Genomic DNA, 24,146 nt, shown 5'->3' with positions numbered 1-24,146 from the left:
TAGTAAGTGACAGAGCTGGAAATTGAACTCCATACCAAATCCTTGACCCTGAGCAATTTACAAGACTCTTAGCTTCTGTTTGAAAGAAGATTGCCCAGACAAGCATATTTTTAAAACAATGATTTGAAAAATTCAAAAACTTGAAAAGTAGAGTGCTAAATATTCTTGGCTTGTTTGGGACATGGACTAAGAACAGCATGTTTGCTTTTTACAACACATTATGTCAAGCTAATTTTAAACATTCCCTCTGGTTTATTCTTCCAATCACTCAGGCACAATCCTACCCCTTGCTCCTTCCCGTCCCCAAGTACATGCGCGCTCTGACCGCAAACCATTGTTCCCTCCCAATATTTCATGCTTACCGACTTGCATTCGTTTCCCGGGACACCTGCGATGTCCAACAGAATTACGGGCTTCACAGGAATATTCTCCACTGTCTAGTTTTGAAACAGTGTTAAATTGCTATTTGTGGAAGGAAAATAAATATATATTTTAAGCCATAAATCTGTAAGTAGATCCTCAAGTAACCATATGTCTCTTGATTTTTAGTATTAAGTTGGTCTCTCCTTTTTCATGACTTAGGACTTGATGTCTTTACTGTGAATTCAAAACTTTGCCATGCCTTCAAGGGGTAGGCTTGGCTTCCTGTTTATTTTGACAGAGAAAGACTTAAATATGTATGGGGAAGTGTCTTTGTTCTGTGCTACTGAGGAAGTGGTATGGTTAGGAAGGTGATGGGCATTTTAAAGTTTACAGCACATGGTAGTATTAAAGTTTTGTCAGTATTTCTAATTCCCAGGAAACACCATTTGTAAAGGAAGGCCTCCTTGGCCTGAAAGGGCTAATGCAGTTTTCTCAGCCACAAGTGAGTTCATTACAGCAGGAAATGATGAAGACTTCCTCTAGAGGGTCAGAGCTATTACCAGGAAGTAGCAGAGGGTCGAGGAAAATCTTAATCAGTTTAGCTTATAGGATTAAAAATTCTATCAGTTGTGGAATTTTTGAAAATTCTGAAAGGATAAAGGTCTAACCTTTGCTCCTTCTATTCTCTGCCAAAACAACTGAAAGGTAAGACTTTGGTGTAACAGGCTTCATAAGTGTTATTAGTGGATTTATCCCCTTGGTGAATTTCTGGAAGGAAGGGAGGGAGGGAAGAAGGAAGGAAGGAAGGAAGGATAGATGAAAGGAAAAAAGGAAGGGAGAAAGGGAGGAAGGAAGAGAGGAAGGAAGGAAGCAAAGATGGATGGCTGGCTGGATGAATGGATGGATGGATGGATGGAAGGAAGGGAAGGGAGGGAGAGAGGAAGTTAGTTAGGAGAGAGGCAGGGAGGGAGGGGATGCAGTGGGTCATGAATGCCTTAAAGGATCCTGCCAGGACCAGCACAGAGGGAGAGAGGGGTGCCCAGAATCATGCTTTTAGTGCCCTCCTGTCACACCCTCAATACTGCCATGGTCACCATTGACCGCAGCCGTGACAGCCATGAATCTCTAAAGAGCACCTCCTCATTGTCTTGGATCCTCAGGCAATACATGTTCCTAAAAGCAGCCAGGTTTTGATCTACTAACTCCCTTTTCTTTCTCACTTGTCATTACCCACTACCTACATCCCCCTTCTTTCTGTATACTTTAACATGATGGGACAGAAAGCTTCCCCTCGTGTATTTCACTTTATGAAATCCTCTCTCACTGTCCCAAAAGCCAGACTATAAAAATATTCACCAGGAATGAAGGCCAAGGGTAAGTATTAACGGTAAGTTAGACTAAAACCATAAATGATCTACTAGGACATAACTGGTAATTAAAAGGAAGTCATTGTCATCCATACACTGGAGTCTTTGTTGCCTATTTCTCAGGAAAGAACCCACCCTTGTTCTGCCCTGGTGCATCCCTTTGACATCATAAGATATTTCAAGGGTTGTGGCTAAGTGGGGAAAGTGAATCTATATCAAACTTGCCTTGGGGCTTTTATCACCTACTCTGAGAAAAAATAAATTTGAAAAGTAAATATAGCAATGTGTGACGGCAGTTTTTCTGCCCAAGTTCTCAGTGTAAAATCTATCGGACCTGCTGACTGAGCCTGCTGGTGCTGCAAGGGCGGGAGTGTGGTCCTCCTCAAGGAGCCACATCCAGGGGCGCCTGGGTGGCTCAGTCAGTTAAGCGTCTGCCTTCGGCTCAGGTCATGATCCCAGGGCCCTGGGATCGGGCCCCACATCGGGCTCTCTGCTCAGAGGGGAGTCTGCTTCTCCCTCTCCCACTCCCCCTGCTTGTGTTCCCTCTCTCACAAATAAATAAATAAAAAAATCTTAAAAAAAACTCTAAAAAAAGAAAAAAACTTAAAAAAAAGGAGCCACATCCACCGATATGCTTTATGATTTAGCCACTCTATCAAATATGCTTTATTATTAACCAGAGGGTCTAGTTTTTAAATGTTATTGTATACTAGTAGAGTGAAAGAATGAATCTTTTAAAAATTTATTAAAATTATTATTATTAGTTCTCTATATTGTCTTCCCATCTCTGGTAGTACCTTTTCCATCACTTCCCTGGGCAGGGACAACCATCTTTCCCACTGCCCCTTCCTCTCTCCAGGTAAGAAATGGTATCAGCCCTCTCTTCTCCATGATTTTAGTTCTAATAATTTTTCTTCTCCAAATATAAGACAACTATGAGACCAACGCTTGAAATGACCTTACCAGAGTTCCAGATTTTGTATTCATTGTATAGGAGCTGTTGGCACTTTGGGAGCCAAGTTTTGGATTCTCTGACAAAGGGACGCCATCTTTAAACCATGTGTACTCAGGAGCGGGATTCCCTTCTTTGTCTTGACATCGCAGCTCTACCACAGTTCCACTCAGAGCAGAATTGGGTACTTGACAGGTTGGAACTGCTGGGGCCACTGACGGAGGGAAGTCAAATGGCATTGGTTATTTATAAGCTAAACAAGGATTTTAACAGCCATGTTAAGATGGGCTTGTTGGACACCTGTGATAGACTGGCTACTTGCTCAAGAGATCCACTTCCTTTCTTCATGGGCACATTTGCCAGCCCCCTTGCACCCAGATGGGGTCATATGCATGAGTTCTGGCCAATGGCATGTGGGAAATGTCATCTATGCCATTTCCAGGCCTGACCCATAAACACGAATCTAGGTACTACTTTGAAGAGATTTTGGAGATGTAACTAAGGTCCCAAATCTATTGTCTTTTAAGAAAGGGAGATTACACAGGTAGGACTGACCTAATCCCATGACCCCTTGAAAAGTTGTTTTCTGTGGGTGGTCACAGAAGGGAAAGTCAGAGATTCAGAGCACAGGAGTGACTCAACATGCTTCTGTTGGACTCTAGATGGAGAGGGTCACGTGGCAAGGGATGTGGTGCCTCCAGGAGCTGAGTGTGGCCCCCAGCTCACAGCCAGCATGGAATGGAGTCTTCCGTTGTACAGCCATGGGAACTGAAATCTGCCAACAAGGAGAATGACTTTTCCCCAGAACCTCCAGACAAGAACTCAGCCCACTGACTCCCTGATTTCAGCCTTATGATACCCTAGGCAGCGAGCCCCGCCTTGTCGAGCTGGACTGACCTACAGAACTGTGAGCCAATAAATGGGTGGTATTTTAAGCTGCTAGGTTTGTGATCATCTGTTATGTGACAATAGAAGACTAATACACCAGTGGAATCTTCTGCAGGGTTTTCTGAGTTAAATTTCTGCTATACTAGTGCATCACTAGTATTTTAGAAAGACCCTGGGTTATATAGAAAAAGGAAGAGGAGTTAATTTTACTCTCTATGATCAGCAGTTTATACTAACATCGATGGAGAAGAAAAGATCATGTTCCTCCACCAGTTGTCAACATGAGCTGTTAATATCTATCAATGATTCTCATAGTAGCTAAATATATTGGCTTTGGAGTTAATCCCACCAGGATCCAAATCCTGGTCCAGACACTTATTAGCTGTGTAGACTTGGGAAAATCATTTAGCTTCTATTTTCTCATCTATAAAAATGGAGTTGTCAGTGAAAAATTAAGCAAAATTAAGAGCCTAACACATACTAGCTGCACAATAAATACTAATTTCCCTTCTTTACCAAATAATTTCTCTCTTTTCTTTTCTCTCTTCTCTTCCCTCCCCTCCCCTCCTCTCCTCTTCTCTTCTTTTCTTTTCTACCAAATAACTTCTAATACTTTCCCTGGCCTACTTTTCTGATTTATTGCTTTTCTGTCATCTCATGTGTTAGGATTTTATACGGTAAGAGATAGACTGCACATACTGAAAGGTACTGAAAAATAAACTCTTAGGGGAAAGGCTCCTATGTACAAGATAGGCCCATTAAGATTTACTTTAATCTGAAATGAAAAGAGATTTTGTCAGAACAAATTTGTAAGAGTAAAATTTCAGCGGCGAATGAGGTGAAAAGGGGCAATAGCCAAGATTTTACAGGGAAAGTGGTGTTGGTGATTTCTAGAACTTTCCTGACTGGGGTGCCAGGTTGCCTGGGGGATGGGGATGAGGGTGAGGAACAGTAATCCCACAGATACAAGCACATCACACCTAGGACTTCTAGAGTGACCGTATCTTCTTCCAGGTTTTGGCCTTGCTCAGATGGGGCGCTAACTTCACAGCGATATTTCCCAGCATCAGTTCTTGTAACATTTTTGATCCGTATACTGAAATCTATCATCTCAGCTCGATCTTTAAAATCACCTTTTAGAAAAAGAAGACAATGATGTTAATAACAGTGCAAATAACTTTCTATATACTACCTTCCTCAAGTCACTTCATTCAGTGACGAAGGCATTTATTTTCCTATTAATAAACTCAATTTAAAAAATAATAAAGGACTCTTAAGTATAGGAAACAAACCGAGGGTTGCTGGAGGGGAGGTTGGTGGGTGGATGTGGTAACTGGGTGATGGGCATTAAGGAGAGTACGTGATGTGATGAGCACTGGGTGTTATACGCAACTGATGAATTATTGAACTCTATATCTGAATTTAATGATGTACTATATTTTGGCTAATTGAATTTAAATAAAAAATAAAAACTCAAAACATTGTATGCAGATGCTGCTATTTCAAATTTCTTCTTGTTTTTTAGAATGACGTACAGTTCACAAAAGAACATTCAGTTCAATATTCTCATATTTCAGAGGATTCAGTCCTCATTCCTGCCTCATCCCCTTTCTAATAGGCTTATACAAACATTCCCACCTTCAGAAGACACTGCAGCATCTAGTTCAATTAGCTGGAACAGTAACTTTATGTGTGGTGGCCCACATCATACTGCCACAAAAGAAAAGGTGAAGGGGTCTTAAAAACACTCTTTTGATTAGTTTTTGGTAGTAATATGTACAGAATTAAAATAGCGTTTTATAGAACATTCAGGTGATATATTGGCAACAGTAGAAAATTCACACAAAGACAGCCCTGCAGCCCACAGCGGTCTTATCTTGACTGATGAGAACAAGAGGGGTATTTTAAGTTTTTTATGGACTTTGGACGTTTGTTCATGTGTTTAATTCTTTAAAATTAAAGTGATGCATAACATTCTAAAATAATACCATGCTTCTTATACTTGTTAAACTATATTTGCAACTTTTAAAATGTCTATAATGGAAAATTTCAGGCACATAAAAAATTACAGAGTATTGTAAAATAAATCTCATCACCCAGTGATAACAGTAATCCATGCATGGCCTATCCTATTCCATCTGTACATCTAAACAATGAATTATTTTGAGGTAAATACCATACATCATAGCATTTTATCCATTATTATCAATACTTTAAAAGCTCATTATATATTCAACGGGAAAAACAGTAAGTGGAAAGAAATGTATAACAAAGAATTAAAATACAGCACTGGTTAAAGGTAGTTGTATTTACCTTCCCCTGCCATAAGTCTAAGTCTTAACTGCATAGGCTTCTTAGTGATGGCCTAGCTTTCTAGATGGTGATATGGAAATAGGGTAAAATTATTACCACCGAGCAGTGACCCTTCATCTCACTTCCACAACATCTCTTTTTCCTTTCTCTCAAGAGTTTAATCTACTGGGCCAGCAAGAACCATTCCATTTTACATCCTTTAGGGCTGAGCTGAGACATGAAGGGTCCAGGGTCTCCATGGAGTTCACCTTCTTCTGTTCTCTGTTCCATTTTCGTGGTGATTGCGTTCTAGGTCTCAGTCATTGCTGGTTTCATCTCACACTTACAAAACACATTCTCTTTCACCATACACAAAAATAAAATCAAAATGGATTAAAGACTTAAATGTGAGACCTGAAACCATAAAAATCTTTGAAGAGAACACAGGCTCTCTCTGACATTGGCTGTAGCAAGTTTTCTAGATAGGTCTCCTGAGGCAAGAGAAATAAAAGCAAAAATAAACTATTGGGACCACATCAGAATAAAAAGTTTCTGCACAGTGAAGGAAACAATCAAAACTAAAAGGCAACCTACGGAATGGAAGAAGATATTTGCAAATGATGTCTCTGATAAAGGGTTAGTATTCAAAATATATAAAGAACTGAATCAACTCAATACCCAAAAAATAAATAATCCAATTAAAAAATGGGCAGAAGACATGAACAGACATTTTTCCAAAGAAGATAGACAAATGGCCAACAGACATGAAAAGATGATTAACGTCCCTCATCATCAGGGAAATGCAAATCAAAACAATGAGGTATCACCTAGCACCTGTCAGAATGGCTAACATCAAAAACACAAGAAACAACAGGTGTTGGTGAGGATGTAGAGAAAGGAACCCTTGTGCCCTGTGGGAATGCAAACTGGCGCAGCTACTATGGAAAACGTATGGAGGTTCCTCAAAAAATTAAAAACAGAACTACCCTATAATCCAGGAATTGCACTACTGGGTTTTTACCCAAAGGATACAAAAACACTAATTCAAAGAGATACATGCACCCCTGTGTTTATTGCAGCATTATTTACAATAGCCAAATTATGGAAGCAGCCCATATATATATTGTATATAAATATACAATGGAATGTTACTCAGCTATAAAAATAATGAAATCTTGCCATTTGCGACAACATGGACAGAGCTAGAGGGTATTACGCTAAATGAAATAAGTTAGAGAAAGACAAATACCATATGATCTCATTCATATGTGGAATTTAAGAAACAAAACAAGTGAGCAAAGGAAAAAAGAGCGAGAGAGAGAGGGAGAGAGAGAGAGAGAGGCAAACCAGGAAATAGACTCTTAACTATAGAGAAAAAACTGATGGCTACCAGAGGGAGGTGGGTAGGGGAATGGGGGAAATAGAAGAAGGGGATTAAGAGTATACTTACCACGATGAAAATAACATAAAATAAAATAAAACAAAATAAAATTATTTAAAAAACCCACATTCTCAGTAACTAGTCCTGTCCTGTTCTCATTTGTAAATTAAAGAACCCAGGCTGCACTTGGTGTTCTCTTGCTCTCACCTCATCAAGTCTACAGCTTCTTACCTTGAAGAGCCTGTTGGTAGTAGACAAAGGAGACACTCCGGCCCAGTTTCTTCCACTCTAATCTGGAGGAAATGGTCTTCTTTGGATATTTACAGGCTAAAATAACCTCTAAGAACAACAACAAAAATACTTGTTTTCTCATTGTCCCTATGAATTTATATTTTACTTAAGTAAATTTTTTAAACAGCCTTAAGCTATTTCTTTATACTTCCATTCATTCATTCATTCATTCTTTCATTCATTCATTCATAAATTACTTTAATGGGCACCATGTTGGCTTAACCCAAAGATGAATCGAAAGCATTATAGCTCTTCTCCATAATAACTGCATGACACTAGGCTACTGACCCTAGTTCTTGAGCCTCAATTACCATCTGTGAATTAAGATAGTATGTCGTAGTGTTGTAGTGAGTCTTCAAATACAGTAATACATGCAAAGCACACATGCCTGGACATGTTAAGTAATTTAAAAATGGCAGTTATGATCAATTATTTATCATTTATCTTACTATTCCCAGTCTCAGTCGTCAGGGAGTTTACAGCCTGGGAGAAGAGATAAATAAGATAATGTAATTTTGTTCCATTGTTCATAGTGCCATGAGCGCTATGGAGGTAAACAGAGAAAGGCACTCAGTGCAGCCTGTGGGATCCACAAACATTCCTTCAACATGTACATTCTCACTCAGACCCATTCTTTGATAAGCCTCTCTATGGATATACTGGTACAAACCCGATATGATCTTCTACTAAATCATGGGTTCCTAATCCTTATCTCTATCCAGATAAATTATGAGAAGATTTAATCTTGGCATCAAGTTTAACTGCCTCACTGTAGCGCATTTAAGTCACTTTATTGCAGGAAATTTACTGTAGTTATGCCATTAAAGAATTCTTGGAACCTCCGAAGGAACCCCCTCTTTTAACTGTCCAAACAAGATGACTGGGGGGAGGGAGGGAAGTCCAGCACCTATTGGCCAACTGCTTTGAGTTGCCAAAAGGAAACCTCTGGTTGTAAGTATTTTTAAAGTACATTTCAGTCACGCTCTCTAGAGTGTCATCTTCATGTTTCTGAGACATTTTTTTCCCACAAGGCATTCAGTTTGATCCCAAAAGCACACATCTTTGACTAGAGGAGGTTCAAAATCCTTTCCATACCTCTGATTCTGATGTAGCAGATTAAATGCCATTTTATTTTTTTAAGATTTTATTTTTAAAGATTTAATGCCATTTTAAAAAACAATTCAGATGTAGCCATCAAAACAAATGAAATCTTGCCATTTGCAAGGACGTGGATGGAACTAGAGGGTATTATGCTAAGCGAAATAAGTCAGTCAGAGAAAGACAATTATCATATGATCTCGTTCATATGTGGAATTTGAGAAACAAGGCAGAGGATCACAGGGGAAGGGAGGGAAAAATGAAACAAGAAGAAACCAGAGAGGGAGACAAACCATAAGAGACTCTTAATCTCAGGAAACAAACTGAGGGTTGCTGGAGTGGTGGGGGGTGGGAGGGACGGGGTGGCTGGGTGATGGACATCGGGGAGGGTATGTGCTATGTTGAGCGCTGTGAATTGTGTAAGACTGGTGAATCACAGACCTGTACCCCTGAAACCAATAATACATTATATGTTAATAAAAAAATTCAGGATATTATATGATATGGTAGATTAGAGAGCAATACTTGTATCATCCCAGGTTTTATTAATATACACATAGATATGGACAAAAAGCCAAAAAATATGTATGAAAATATTAACCCAGTGATGATTTCTGCGTGATAGAATTGTGGTTTTTCTTTTTGTTATATGTAGTTTCTAATTTTCCTTTTAGTTCCACACACATTGCTAGAAATACAGAAACAGAATACAAGGTAATGGAAAACAGAAAATAGGACAGAGAAAAGAAAGGCAAGGGGGAAAAAAACCCACAAAATTGTTTTCAAGGGTGCCTAAAGTTTTTAGAGCAGGTTTTACATGACAAAGAGACATCATTTTACAGACATGTTTACAATTATGCTACAAAGACAAATGTGTGCTGAGGGACTTGTCTGAGGAAACACAGTTCTGTTCTGTTGATTAAGGAGAATGGGTGGTGACTTTCCGGAGTCTTGAGTTTGAGATAGGTTTCCTTCCCGTATTTTGTTGGGTTTCCAACAATTAAACACACACCCACACTCATTTTTAGCCCATACGCTCAGGTCTTAGGAATAAATTTGTACTTGTTCACATTGTTTCATATATTTAACTACATACACAGGCACACACACACACACACACACACACACACACACACACACACACACACAGAGCCCTTTTCACCAAGAAGATTTGACTTCTGTCCTCATTGCTCTATGGAAAACCTCTGCAGAAATTATACTCAAAAATGAAACCAATGGTTTTCCTAAATGCAGTGACACCATTCTCTTGCCTCACTCACAGTTACCATGGAGGATGTGTAGAGATGGTCTAAGTCATCCAACTGTTGAGTACTTACTGTGTGTCCAGCATTGTTCCTGAGCTAAATCAGTGAGCAAAACAAAGATCTCTGTTCTTTCAGGTCTCACAATTTGCAGGGGGAGTCAGGCACACAAGAAATATCATAAAGTGAATTAAATGCTACATTGGGAAGTAATGAGTGCTATGGAAATAAAGCAGAGTAGATCAGGAGTGTTGGTTTTCAATTACAAAACACCTGAGTAGTCAGAGTTCAACTCATTTAGAGAGTGACATTTGACCAAAGACTGAAAAAAAGAAATTAGAATTCCTTAGAATTTGAGTACAAATTTCGTAGAATTCGAAATTGGAATTCACCACGTGTTTCTTTGGGACTACTCCAAGCAAGGCCACGGTCAGTGCCTCGATCTGAAGGTGCCAACACCATGACCTCTGGAACTGGGAGAAACAGTAAGGCAGCTGGAATCATGGGGTCAACATCTGAGGATAAAGAACCAGATGAACTGAGAAGCTAACTACCATGGACTCTCTTCTCTCTTTTCAGTTAAAATGCAACGCTCACAACCAGTATAATCTTGTATGTAGCCCTTAGGGTTATTATCCCATAAGGTAGTAGTTTAAGGCATGGCCTTTTGGAGTTGGACCTCTGCCATACACTATGTGTGTGAGGTTGGGCAAATTACTTAACTGTTTTTGAACATTATACTCATATATTTTTTAAGATTTTATTTATTTTGAGAGAGAGAGAGAGAGAGAGAGAGAGCAGGCTCTCTCCCCTGAGCAAGGAGCTCAATGTGGGGCTTGATCCCAGGACTCCAGGATCATGACCTGAGCTGAAGGCAGACGCGTAACCAACTGAGTCACCCAAGCGTCCCTATACTCACATTTGTAAAAAGAAACAATATAACAGTGCTCATCTCATGAAGCTAGTGTGAAGTTTAAGTGAGGTAATATATCAATACACTTGGGTGTGTGTGGTACTTTGTACATGGTGCGTGCTCCATCAGTGGTTATTATTGCTTTCACCCCTGAGAAACTTCTTTTAGTTGTAGTTGTAAGTATGCCTTGACATGATAGAAATCCCTGCTTTCTACAACCCAAATTTACCTAAGAATCACTCAAATTTGAACTAAAACCGTTACCTTTGAGACAGCAAAGGATAGGATACAGACATAAATCATATTTTCTCAAAACAAGGCATACAAACGCATAAAAATGCACCAAGTTTTTTTTATTATGATGATCATTTCATTCCCCAAAATATGTTTCCTTTGGGTCAAGGAAAGATGATTCTTTTGTTTAGAAAAAACGTATTAGCAATAACTATTTTCATGTAGCAAAATAGTCACTTTTAGGGATCACATCGATAGAAATCACTGTGAATTTTAATTTTTCTAGGATTCTGTACTGCTATTATCTTTTGATGTTAGCCTCTGTGCTCAAGTTAAAAATCATCAAAATCTTATACAAGCAAAAATAGAATTGACACGACCAACACAGCTCTGAAGAATTACCAAGAAATTACTTCTGTGAAGAAAAGCATGCTATTAACCTGATTTATAGCTCACAGGGTTGGACATTCTGCATAAAGTCTGCTTATATAATTTATAAGCTTAGCAAAGCTGCTATCACTTCAGTCTCATTCTGTTCTTGGCACCACTGTGGGAAGTGATACAAAACAGCAGTACTGCAAAGAAGGAATTAATTCATGATTTGTTGACATCAGAGAGACAAGAGAAAAAAAAGTGAAATGAATTAGGTGGAACACACCCACACATATACACAAATCACAAGATATTTTACACTTTAACTAAAATCAAGTCATTGCATGAAATATGCTACAACTAAAATGTGGAAGAAGATAGAAATTTATTTTTGCTTTAAGGAGAGCCAAGTTGGAACGACTGGGGCACATATAAAATAGGATCAAAATATAAATCTTTGTCTTAAAAGATTTATTTATTTTATTTGTGTGTGTGTGAGAGGGAGAGAGAGAGAGCACGTGCACACGTGAGTGGAGGAAGGGGCAGAGGGAGAGAAGCAGATTCCCGCTGAGCGCAGAGCCCCCACACCCCCATGTGGGGCTCTATCTCAGGAACCCAAAATCCTGACCTGAGCCGAAACCAACAGTCGGACGCTGCACCCAGGTGCCCCTATAATTCTTAATTTAAAAGAGCAGAGGGGAAACAAAAAATAAAAATAGAAAACACTTACTCAGGAGTAAGACTAACATTTGATTGCAATAAATTATAGAAGGATTCTTTTAGATTAAAAATAAAATACACATTAAAAAGTAATGTAAATAGTACACAATTTTAATTTGGAGTTGCTGGAAGTTTTTGGAACTCGACAGAGGTGGTAGTTACACAGCATTGTGAATGTACTAAATGCCACTGACCCATTCACGTGAATGTGCTGGTCTGATGTTATGTGAATTTTGCCTCCATACATTTTTTTTTAAAAGTAATGTAAGACTGTAGAATTTAACTTCGGCATCCTAACTGAGGTATCATGCCATAGGGCCTGCGTGGCGGCGGGTGGGGGAGAGCAGGGATGTATATTCATGGTACCCACTGGGCCCAACAGTGAGAAGCTTCAGGAAAGTACAAAGGAGGGCAATTCACTTCTTTTGTCCTCACAGAGTCCTGGCCCATCTCATCCTCTCAATGTGTGATCCCTCTTTTAGCCTTTCTAGTCTCCTTTTCAACCCCTTGTCCAGGTCTGATTATCTCCCGCTTCAAGTGCTCCATAGCCCTACATCACTCCCAATCACAAATTTGCTCTTCCCACGTCTCTCCACTTAAAACTAATTCATGATAAAGCGTTGAGTGTTTTATTAGCTTAATCATGTAATATATTAGGACTTCATCAACTGAAATAGTGACTTAAGTGATTTGTTATCAAGTGATGTGTTACTTGTGAATGGCAGGCCCATTCTTACTGTAGCATATTTTTACTGGAGAAGCACATATAACGCTGTGTGCTGGGCACTGTTGTAAGTACTAGCTAAATACTAATCTACTTAGTTCCTTCCCACCCAGTTCTCTCCTTTAATCTTTGTCTCTTTCCTTCAAACCTGTCTCTCCCAACTCCAGGAACCTAAGACATGCCTGAAGACGAGAGTTCAGACACATTTGAAACTTGTTTCTTAAAAGTTTGCAATCTCTGGCCCAAACTAGCATCACACTTAGGACATAGTAATTCTCCTGGTTGCCTAGTATTATTGTGTTCTAGGTAAAAGAGCCTTCAGAATAGTAGTAGGTGGTCAATATTTGAAGTAAACTTAAAAAAGCCCTTATAAAGTTTCCCTTGGGTATTAGAGTCTTTAAAAAATTTTTTTAAATTGTGGTTAAGTACACAGATCTTAACATTTACCATCTTAACACTTTTTTTTTTTTAAAGATTTTATTTATTTATTTGACAGAGAGAGACATAGTGATAGCAGGAACACAAGCAGGGGGAGTGGGAGAGGGAGAAGCAGGCTTCCCACCACCAAGCAGGGAGCCCGATGCGGGGCTCGAGCCCAGCACCCTGGCATCATGACCTGAGCCGAAGGCAGACGCTTAACGACTGAGCCACCCAGGTGCCCTACCATCTTAACACTTTTTAACTTTTTCCCACCTTAATGATTTTTAATGATTCAGTAGTGTTACGTATATTCACATTGTTAAGTAACCAATCTCTAGAACTTTTTCATCTTGCAAAAGTGAAAGTTTATATCCTTTAAACACCAACTCCCTATTGTAAAAATATTTAAGAAGCTAAAATACATAACAAAATGGCACCCCAAAATAGGCTATATTAATGTCATCTTAAAAACATTAAGTAGAGTGGGGTTTGCGGTGTTAATTTCCATTTGCCATATCCAGCTGGCTGGAAACTTTGCAAAACCTCTGTCTACCAGTTTCACAAATTAGATCTGCTTTGTGGCAGATAATTTATGCAATTAGAGGCCTTCTTTGTACATCAGGTCTTTCATTTCCACTGAGGAGGTGGAGAAAGAGTTCTCAAGTGGAAACAGCACAGAGCAGCATTTTGGAAGGAAGAACTAGTGTGAGGTAACACTACAGGGTCCCAACAAATAGATAACATCACCCACGTCATGCTTGTGAGTCTTTGAACAACACAGTCCGTGAAAAGCATAAGTTACTCTACCTTGATACTCTATTGCTGTGACCACTTGATGGTCTTTTGGGGCAGAGAATCCATAGGCCTTATGATCTGAAAGATTAAAACAGATAGGATAATTAAAATAGTACCAAAGGCCACTTGCAAATATCTGAATGGGATGCAACATTAAGGAAAACTGGCCTAAAGTTTGGTGACGGTTTCACACATTCATAACCCATAGGTTTTAAAGTATCAAAATAAGAAAAACCAAGCCAAACCCTCTATGTCTCTTCCATTTTCTGTATTGTGGTTTTCTGCCCTCCCTTCACAAAGCAAAACCCATGGATCTGTAAGGGGCCCATGACAGACAACACAATTTCACAAGCTTGATTGTGAAAGGATTTGTTGTTGTTGTTGTTGTTGTTTTTTTAAGATTTATTTATTTATTTTAGAGAACATGGGAGCAGAGGGAGAGGCAGAGAAGCAGACTCCCCACTGAGTGCAGAGCCTGACTCTGGGCTAGATACCAGGACCCCAAGATCATGACCTGAGCCCAAACCAAGAGTCCAAGAACGCTCAAGGGACTGAGCCACCCAGGCGCCCCAAGCCTGATCGTTAAACAAGCGTCTTTGTCCTTAATTTAGCCTAGTATGCAATCTAGCGCCTAAGGTATTGCCCCTTTAAGATAAAAGCTAATTATTTAAGGGTTTAAGTCGCTTTACAAACTTATCCCTGATTATACCTACATCGTATAGAAATGGGTCATTTAACATATTTTTGACTAGGAAATGTATATATAATACATACTGTATATAAACCTTGTATTACAAATATGATGAAAAATGCAAGCAGAACGTCTTTATTTTTCTCCCAAAAATTTCAGTGATTTTCCAGGATTGGTCTATAGGATTGAAATGACTGACCAATTCCAGTGGCTGGTGTGATCTGATTATAATACGACAATGACGATGATGAGATCATCATTGCTTTCATAAACTTATATAGAAAATTTCATTTTTTTAAAGATTTATTTATTTATTTGAGAGAGAGAGAGAGAGAGAGTGGGGGGGGAGGACCAAAGGGAGAGAGAGAATCTTAAGCAGGCTCCACAATGGACGTGGGGCCGACCTAACAACCCTGAGATCATGACCTGAGCCGAAACCAAAAGTCAGATCCTTAACTGACTGAGCCAACCAGACGCTCCAACAGTAGTTAACATTTATTACACACTTAGGTGTTGGGCAACATTCCCAGTGCTTTGCAAGTATTAACTCATTTAACTCTCACAACAATTCTCTGTGGTCGGGTACCACCATTTTTATCCACCTGTTTTTTTTTTTTTTTTAAGATTTTATTTATTTATTTGACAGAGAGAGAGAGCGCACAAGTAGGCAGAGAGACAGGCAGAGGGAGAGGGAGAAGCAGACTCCCCGCTGAGCAGGGAGCCCGATGCGGGGCTCGATCCCAGGACCCTGGGATCATGACCCGAGCCGAAGGCAGCCGCTTAACCAACTGAGTCACCCAGGCGCCCCTTTATCCACCTGTTTTGCTGGTGGGGACACTGAGACCCAGACAGGGTAAGAAACCTCGGTCAAGGTTATCCGAGTAGTAAGTGGTGGGGCTGGGATTTGAACTCATCCAGTCTATTCCCAAAGCCCATGGAGTTTATTACTATACTACTACACTGGGCCCCACATCGTGTTTCCCCCAAGCAAAACTATGGGGAAGGACTGCAGATTAGCAAGGACGCTGGGTGGAAAGGTCCATTGATCTAACGAAGATGGGATAAGGTGAGAAATTGGTGGTTATAAGGAAGGCACAACAGGAAGACGGAAGCTGGGCGGCGGTAACTGGAAAAGTAGGAGAAGTAGCAGGGCATGGCAATCTCAGCGGGGAGGCTCTAGATGAGGGTTTCTCCATCTTGGCACTATTAACCATTGGAACCAGCTCATCCTTTGTTGTGGGGGGCTGTCCTGTGCACTGCAGGATGTTTTGCAGTATGCCTGGCTTCTGCCAGTAGAACCTCCATCTCCCCTGTAGCAAACCCAAGTCATGACAACCAAAAATGTTTCCAGACATTGCCAAATGCCCCCAGGGGGTGGGGGTGGGGAAATCATACTTGGTGGAAAACCACTGCTTTAGACTTAGCAGGTAGGCTGACTGAAGACCCAGGAATAGAAATAAATAGACTAAAGGAGGACCAAAAAACCATGAGTTCAAGGATTTCAAAAAAAGTACCTAAGAGATCAGAATTTCTTGAATATGAAATAACGTATTACATTTCTGGGAAGGAGTGAAAAATGTTTCATAGAACACGCCATCTTTGATTTATTCATCTATATGGACACTGACATGTAAATTATGACACTGTCCTAAGACCTCATCCCTCCTAAGGAATACATGCTATTTGGGGTAACTTTTCCCCCCCCCTCCCTGAGAAGCCTGGACAGCAAATGTAATTGTGAAATGAAAACTCTTAGAAACCTACAGGCCTCAAATGTGTAGTTCTCCTATCTAACATTGTTCAACTATTCAGGTTCTATATCTCTAAATTGCAAACATCTTCATTAGGCAAATCGGCAAAGCTGGTGTCTATTGCAAAGAATGTAGAATTGAGCTGATTGCTTTCATTGACAGCTGCTGTAAATACATTTGGATAAAGCAGTGACCTACGTGGCCCAGTCTTAAGAGAGGTGTCACGTCACCAAAGAGTGATTTCAAAATACCGCTTTTGCTTGTGTTTAAAAAAAAAAAAAAATGAAGGGGTCCAAGCAAACTTTTTAAGTGTCCCCCTTTTCCTTTTTCCACATACTCTGCCACATACCAGAATGTCCCATAGTCCTCTAAACCCTACCCTCACCCCTATATGCCTTTCTTTTCCAGTTTCTCCTCTCCTTCCCCAGTTTTATTTTGTAGATCCCAAAGAGGGTCCAGATCTTCAGAGAACAGAGGGAGGGAAGACACTAAGCTGACCAAGCCAGGAAAGCCAGGACCTCATACGTTCATTCTGTGTTACACCTACGTTTAAATGACATGATCACTGAATGTTTTCCCAATAATTTTGATTCCAAATCATTATTCTGTGAAACTTTCAAAGCACACTTTGAAAAAGCCTCTTTTTTCCTTTAGCAATGCGTAAATTAGTGCCCTCAGAGAAATTCGGATTGTGACAGGCATTTCTTGTGATTTTTGAACTACTTTAGTAGATTTTTTAGACAAAACAATGAAGACTCATATTCCCTAGAAACCAGTTGAGGGGAAAATCTGGGCAAAATAGAAAAAGATAATCTTTGTTCCCTCCACATCATCGTATCTTTGAACTTTTCAAACACTGCACTGCCTACTGAGAATGTTTATTTTCTTCAGCAGGCTTGGGTTGTCTTTCATTTGAAGTGAATGTTAGTCCAATCTGAGACTGGAAGATTTAGAACTGGGTCCAATTATTTTCCCCTTTTCTCAATTCCAGTTTCCTACTTGCTAAAACGTCCTTTGAGAAAGACTTCTCAAATTTTCAAAAATCACTTTAAAAAGTTCTGTGGAAAATAGTGGCTGCTAACTCAGGAATTTTATTAATTTCTTCATTACTTTTACATGTATATGTTTGAATAGAAAAAAAATGTCCCAAACATCAAAAAAGAGAGGATTGATTGAATTGGCAAAACTATGAATGCAAAACAATTATAAAGGGGATTGGTTTTAGTAAATTTATAAATAGATATTATTTCTTGGTACCTGAATATTTATTTCTGTGATTTTAAGTGTCTTCTAGCTACATTGCTTCCTCTGGTTCTATTTACTTCAAGGTTTGCTTTTTAATTAGGTACCTTATGGTGAACTTATTTAAACAGAAAGTTCTGAATCTTAAAAAGACAATTATACATTATAAGATTTCCACCTTGTTTTAAGCCTTTCTGGTCTTGGAATTCAGTTGTGTTGTGTTGTTGTTGTTTGTTTTTTTTTAACTTGAACCCAATAGCTTTATGAAAACAAAATGTTGGATTTTTTATCATCATTTCACTAACAGATGTTAGGAAGAGTCTCTGTTGGCTGCTTTCTTGAACTGATTTTTATTTTTTCTTCACCTTTCCAGAGTGAGTGAAAAAAGAAAACAAACAAAAAATTGTCATGTAGGTCTGCTGGTTGAGGTCAACAATTGTTTTAAAGTTAGCTACAAAACATCTTTAATAGTTTTGGATGTGTTCCAAAATCACTGGCAGAAGTTCATAAAATGATGTTAAGAGAGGGGCGCCTGGGTGGCTCAGTCATTAAGCGTCTGCCTTCGGCTCAGGTCATGGTCCCGGAGTCCTGGGATCGAGCCCCGCATCAGGCTCCCCGCTCAGCGGGAAGCCTGCTTCTCCCTCTCCCACTCCCCCTGCTTGTGTTCCCTCTCTCACTGTGTCTCTCTCTGTCAAATAAATAAATAAAATCTTTAAAAAAAAATGATGTTAAGAGATGATTATTTCCATAACTGCTAACAACTCCAAGTCAAGTAATCCCTAACCAAATGAAATCTTTTGTGTTTCTTTTCCCTCAACTCTAAGAATAAAATTTCTTACATTGTCTATCAATCATTTAAAATATTCTTGTGTGACTAAGGATAATCTAGTATGACTAAGAATAAATATTTATATTTATATCACAATTTTTAAATTTACTATAAAAGTGTTATTTAAAAAGTAACTTTTAATAGGAAACATGATGAGGAAAAACTGATGTGTTACAGAGGTTTTGGTTCTAAGAGTACATTACAGAGAGTACCATGGTAAAAACAAGTTATAAAAACTGTGCATATGAGTTATTTCATAAGTTTTCAAAAATGAAAATTAGTAGCCATGTGGTTGACAATCACTAATACACAATTATTGTACTAACAAATATAGAAAAGATGCACAGGGCTAGTAGTAACAGATAAAATAACACTATCCAGTGTGTATGTATGTATTTATTTATTAAAGGAGACTTTTAATTTTTATTTATTTTTTAATTTTATATTTGCATTTTTAAATTCAATTAATTAACATTTAATGTAGTATTAGTTTCAGACATAGAGTACTTTCCAGTATTTATTATGGATAAATATTTATAGGGTAAAAAGTCTCCCAATGAAGTAGGAATCAGGAGTTAGGTTAATATACTTATCTATCTCACTATCATTCAACCATAGTAGGTCTAGAGAGGAGAGAGAGGGGGAGAGAGAGAGACACAGAGATAGACCTGTCCTTCCGTCTTCAAACTGAATATTCTGCCCCCCCCCGTTTTTTTTTTGACAAGATTAATTTCTTTATTTGAGAGAGAAAGAGAGCATGTGAGCCAGGGGAGAGGGAGAGAAGCAGACTCCCTGCTGAGTGGGGAGCAGGCTAGATCCCACAAACCTGGGATCATGATCTGAGTCAAAACCAAAAGCCAGAGGCCCAACCGACTGAGCCACCCAGGCAACCCTTCTGGCCCTTCCTTTTAATGAGAGAAAAGGAAACCATACACCGAAGTGCAAGGAAAAATAAAAGCTGTGGTTGGCTTTAGAGCTATCCGTGGCTGGTGTTCTGGTGAGTTAATGATGACCTAAAGAATTAAAAGGGTGATTTTGACTCTGAATAAATTTTCCCCTTAAGAACCTAGCATCTAAGTAAGATGTGACTCCACTGTGTTAAAATCCTCACTGGACAGATATGACGATCGAGAGAAGTCCTTGCTCAAGGTCACAACGCTCGAACGCAGAGAAGCAAAGATGTGCATTGACATCTAGTTAGTTCGGTTCCACAGACCTTTCTCCCTCCCCCCATTCTCAGACTGGCACGAGGCATTGTGAGAAAGTCATACCAAACGTGATTCTGTCAGACACTCTGAAGATGGCTTCACACCCATCTTCAATCTTTGTACCTCCAGAGTCTTACTTCTCTGCTTTACTGAATGAATTTGGGGAATCACTTGATGCATCCAATGTTTTCATTTTTTTGAAAGCACAAACATGCAGTAATCAATACAAATTGAGTTTTACAGGGATCAGCACAGAATGTCAAAAATATTCTCTAATATTCCTAATCTGTCAAATTTATAATCTGCAAATGAAGTTATCTTTGCATTTCTCAGAGGAAGATAGAGCACTGCTAATGTCTTAAATCTTTTCCTGAATTAGAAGATTTATAAAATATAATGAATAAACACATAAAGGAAGGAGGACTGACCATGAATTTAATAAGGGGAAAGCTTTGGGGCTCTCCCTCGCATGAGCATCTCCTAAGGTTCTGAGGGTGAGGTGGGAGGGCCTAGAAATGTGTGCATATTTTGTAAAACTTGCAAAAATAAGGGGCACCTGGGTGGCTCAGTCGGTTAAGCACCCGACTCTTGATTTCGGCTCAGGTCATGATCTCAGGGTTGTGAGATCGAGCTCTGCATTGGGCTCTGTGTTCAGCACAGAGTATACTTGAGATTCTCTCTCTCCCTCTGCCCCTCCCCCACCCAGCACGCCTGTACATGCACTCTCTCTAGGAAAAAAAACAAAACTTGCAAGAATAAGACTTTGGGGGTACAATTTTCTTAGTGAGGACTCTAATAATCCATCTTTGCACACAGTTATGGGCTTCTTCTTATTAATGAGTTTATTTAGCTTTCTGGATTTGACCACTTATAATCAAGAAAGTGATCTCCAGAGTTCACTGCCTGATAGTTCAACCTTTAAAATACTATGGATTTTATATGACCAACAACTTAGCACATCCCTGCCCTCTCTCTCCCTCTCAAATTTCAATTCTGGAAAATACAGGGGTTGTATGAATTTTATTCTTCAACTCTTCTGCTGGATGATGGTTCATAAAAGCTTTCACCCTTACAGTTCATACATATGTTACTAATTAACTTTTATTACCATAAATGCTTCCAGAAGAGATTTGAAACCTAAGGGAAACCCTCCCAGTTTATTGTTGCTTCACACTTCCTTTGATTAGTCTTCAGGAAGCCAGAGGAACAAGAATGATTTATTTTGAAATGCTGAACATGGAAACAATGGTTTGGCATTGCTTAGCTGTCATATTTTACAACTGTCAGGTAACACTACTCAGAATTAGTTACCCTGATTTCTCAGGTGCTTTACAACCAGGTACTATAATTTCCCTTCTCTTTCCATAAAGACAATTCCCAGATTCACTCTTTTTATTTCAAAACGGGTTCTACACATCCAACAATGAGCTAACACCAAAACCTACTCTTTAGGGTCAGTCATCTAGACCAGTAAAAGGAATGGTTTAATGAAAATCGGTGTTATGGATTGAATGTTTGTGTCCCCTCCCCCAAAATCCGTGTGTTGAAATCCTAACGGCCAGTATGATGAGATTAGGAGGTGGAGGCCTGTGGGAGATGATTAGGTCATGAAGATGGAGCCTTCATGAATGGGAATAGTGCCTTTATGAAAGAGACTCAAGGGACCTCCATCTCAGCCATGTGAGGACACAACAAGAAAGTGACAGATCGTAAGCAGGAAGCAGGCTCTCACCAGATACGGAATCTGCCAGCACCTTGGTCTTGGAATTTCTAGCCTCCAGAACTGTGAGAAATAGGTATTTGTTTCTGAGCTGCCCGGCCTATGGTATTTTCGCTATAGCAGCCGGAACTAAGACGATCTGCATACATTCCAATCAGAGCTGCATCCTGAGCAGGTCAGGAAATGAGTATGTGCCGTTAGAGATCCAATTTTTGAAACTTTTTCAGATGAAGTATTTAAAAAATGGACAAAGGTAGTTGTGCCCAAATATGGTGTCTAAAAGTAATTGTAATCAAAAAATTCAGGTGAAATTGTTGTTGGGTGTCCCATGTAGCTTGAGGATGACTGCATTTATGACAGAATCCACCGGATATTTTTGAAATGCTGTAGAGGCAACCTTAGCCCTTCATATTTTGATAAGGTGGTGTCAGACCTGGCTTCTCATCCAATGGGATAAAGTGCTAAATAGCATTGCACCACCACCACCAGCACCATTTTCAACAGCTTGGCTTTTTGATTAAATATCTGAAATCAAACAAAAAGCAACATTAAAGTCCAGATGGGTGAAGAAAGGGTCATCTGTTAGAAAGGTGGCCCAAGGCTTTATTACAGCTGGGGACAGAATCGTTCCTTGTCTTCAGGAAGTCACAACTGATAGACATGAAATGAGACCCAGCTAGTTTTGACTACCAGTGCCCTGAATTACCGGTCACATCGCCTGGGGCAAGCGACAGCCTTAACCTAAACCTTAGTTTCCATTGAAGTAAAATGAACCTAATAGTGCCTTCCCTAATTGGTTATAAGATTAAATAAAGTATGTAATTGCTTGGCCTACTTCCTGGCACACAGTAGATTCTCTACAAATACTTGACTCTTAGCTCTCCCCTCTTGCTCAACAGTGCTTTTTATCCAATGTGCCGAGGCAAGTGTAGTGTTTTACAAATGATTCCGCCATAATCACGTATTCGGATGGATTGCAAACACAGAGAATGCATGGCCAGGGTTATATATTTGTCTCCCTTCTTTGAAGGATTAGCATGGTGTCTTCATTACAGTGGCTGCTCCGAGAGGCAAGTCCTGTGTCTAAATTCGACCTCCTCTTCATCTTTGCTGTGACATATTTGGGTCAGCTGCAGCCTCTTTGGGCTGTGCCTCATCATCTATAAAACATGACTTACGATGGCGAAGTCTTCCCTAACTACTTTCATTGATACAGTTCACCATACCCTTCACCTTGATAACACCTTCCACACTTAACATCCAGGACAGCACACTTCCCTAGCTTTCCTTCTCACAGGTCTTATCCTTGGTCATCTCCTCTTCTCTGCCTAGGCTTCCTGCATTAATGGGGTCATCCCGACTCATGGCATTGAATGCCCCCAGATACTCACAATTCCCAAATATATATCTCCAGTCTAGATGTCTCTGCTGAACTCCGTACTCAGATTCAAATGCCTATTTAACTCTGCCTCTTGAAGGTTTAGCAGACATTTCAAACACTATGTCCAAACCTCATCTTTCTTTCTAAATCTGCCCCACTTACCCCAACTCAGATGATGGCAAGTCTATTCGTTCAGTTGTTCCGGCCAAAAAGTTTGCACTTACCCTTAATGATTGCAGCTACCATGGCTCATATCCAATTCATCAGGCAAATCCTATTAGCTCTACCTTCAAAATGCATCCAAAACTACCTCTTACCACTTCCATTGCCACCCGCTCTGAGTACCATCATCTCTGCTTGGATCCCTGCAGTAGACTCCTGACTGGCCTTCTACTCTATCCTGTCCCTCTAAAATCTAATTTCAACGCATCCGCTAGAGAGATCCATTAAAATGCTAAATCGGATCATGGCACTCTTGCTCAAGACCTTGGGCCAGTTCTCCATTTTCCTCAGAGTAAAGGTAGACACCTTTACATTGGCCTGGAAGCCCTATGCAGTCTGGCCTTGCTTCCTTTCAACCTCCTTTCCTCAATTCCTCCAGGGACACTGGCCTCCATACTCATCCTCAAAACAGGCCAGGCTTGACTGTTCCCTCTGCCTGAAAGACTCTTCCTTCAGATGTCTATGAACTCTCTTACTTCTTCAAGTTTTTGTTCAGAGGACACCTCCTTAATGAAGTCTACTCTGGCCACCATCTTCCATATTGCAACCCCACCTCCATCTGACCTTTTTCCTTCCAAACTCCCTGATTTCCTTAATTCTGATTTGATTTTTCTTTTTTCCACAATGCCCATCACCTTCTAACACACTATATAATGTACTTATGCACTGAAGGCAGGGAGCTTTATTTTCTTGCCTATACCGATACTCCAACCCAAGAATTGCTTGATTTGTAGTAGATACTAAATAAATATTTGCCAAATGAATGGAAACAAAGTTAATTATGGAGAAAATGGAAATGGAATATAAAGTGCTATGCTTAATTTTTTTGAATTAAGGGATGAGCTGCACAAGATTAATCAATGAAAGATTCTGAAGCAGCTAATTTTGAAATCGAAAACACTTTATCACAACATCACTGTGCGGAATTAATTTTCATATTGTGCTGCAGCAAAAAATTACACAGTAGTAGTAGTATGTAGTATATGGAAGAGTTACCTAAAATGTGATTTTAAAAGCCAAATATCACTGT

General features: G+C 39.6%; 1 protein-coding gene across 4 annotated transcripts in view; it reads right to left on the bottom strand.

Moving 5' to 3' along the window:
- Positions 1-24,146, bottom strand: part of JAM2 (junctional adhesion molecule 2) — a 60,346-nt gene that overhangs the window by 13,588 nt on the left and 22,612 nt on the right. For 2 of the 4 annotated variants that reach the window (XM_027587298.2, XM_027587295.2), the window contains exons 2-6: positions 14,085-14,150; positions 7,475-7,582; positions 4,551-4,703; positions 2,694-2,896; positions 363-462 (exon numbers count right to left, since the gene is read on the bottom strand). In XM_027587298.2, coding sequence (XP_027443099.1) covers positions 363-462; positions 2,694-2,896; positions 4,551-4,703; positions 7,475-7,582; positions 14,085-14,150 — 630 coding nt within the window. The remainder of the gene's footprint in view (positions 1-362; positions 463-2,693; positions 2,897-4,550; positions 4,704-7,474; positions 7,583-14,084; positions 14,151-24,146) is intronic. The other 2 variants (XM_027587296.2, XM_027587297.2) reach the window with 1 other exon arrangement.

Source organism: Zalophus californianus, chromosome 1 (genome assembly GCF_009762305.2).
Source record: "Zalophus californianus isolate mZalCal1 chromosome 1, mZalCal1.pri.v2, whole genome shotgun sequence".
Classification (NCBI taxonomy): domain Eukaryota; kingdom Metazoa; phylum Chordata; class Mammalia; order Carnivora; family Otariidae; genus Zalophus; species Zalophus californianus.
The sequence above is the reverse complement of the archived record's forward strand: the minus strand, read 5'-3'. Positions and strand labels throughout refer to the sequence as shown.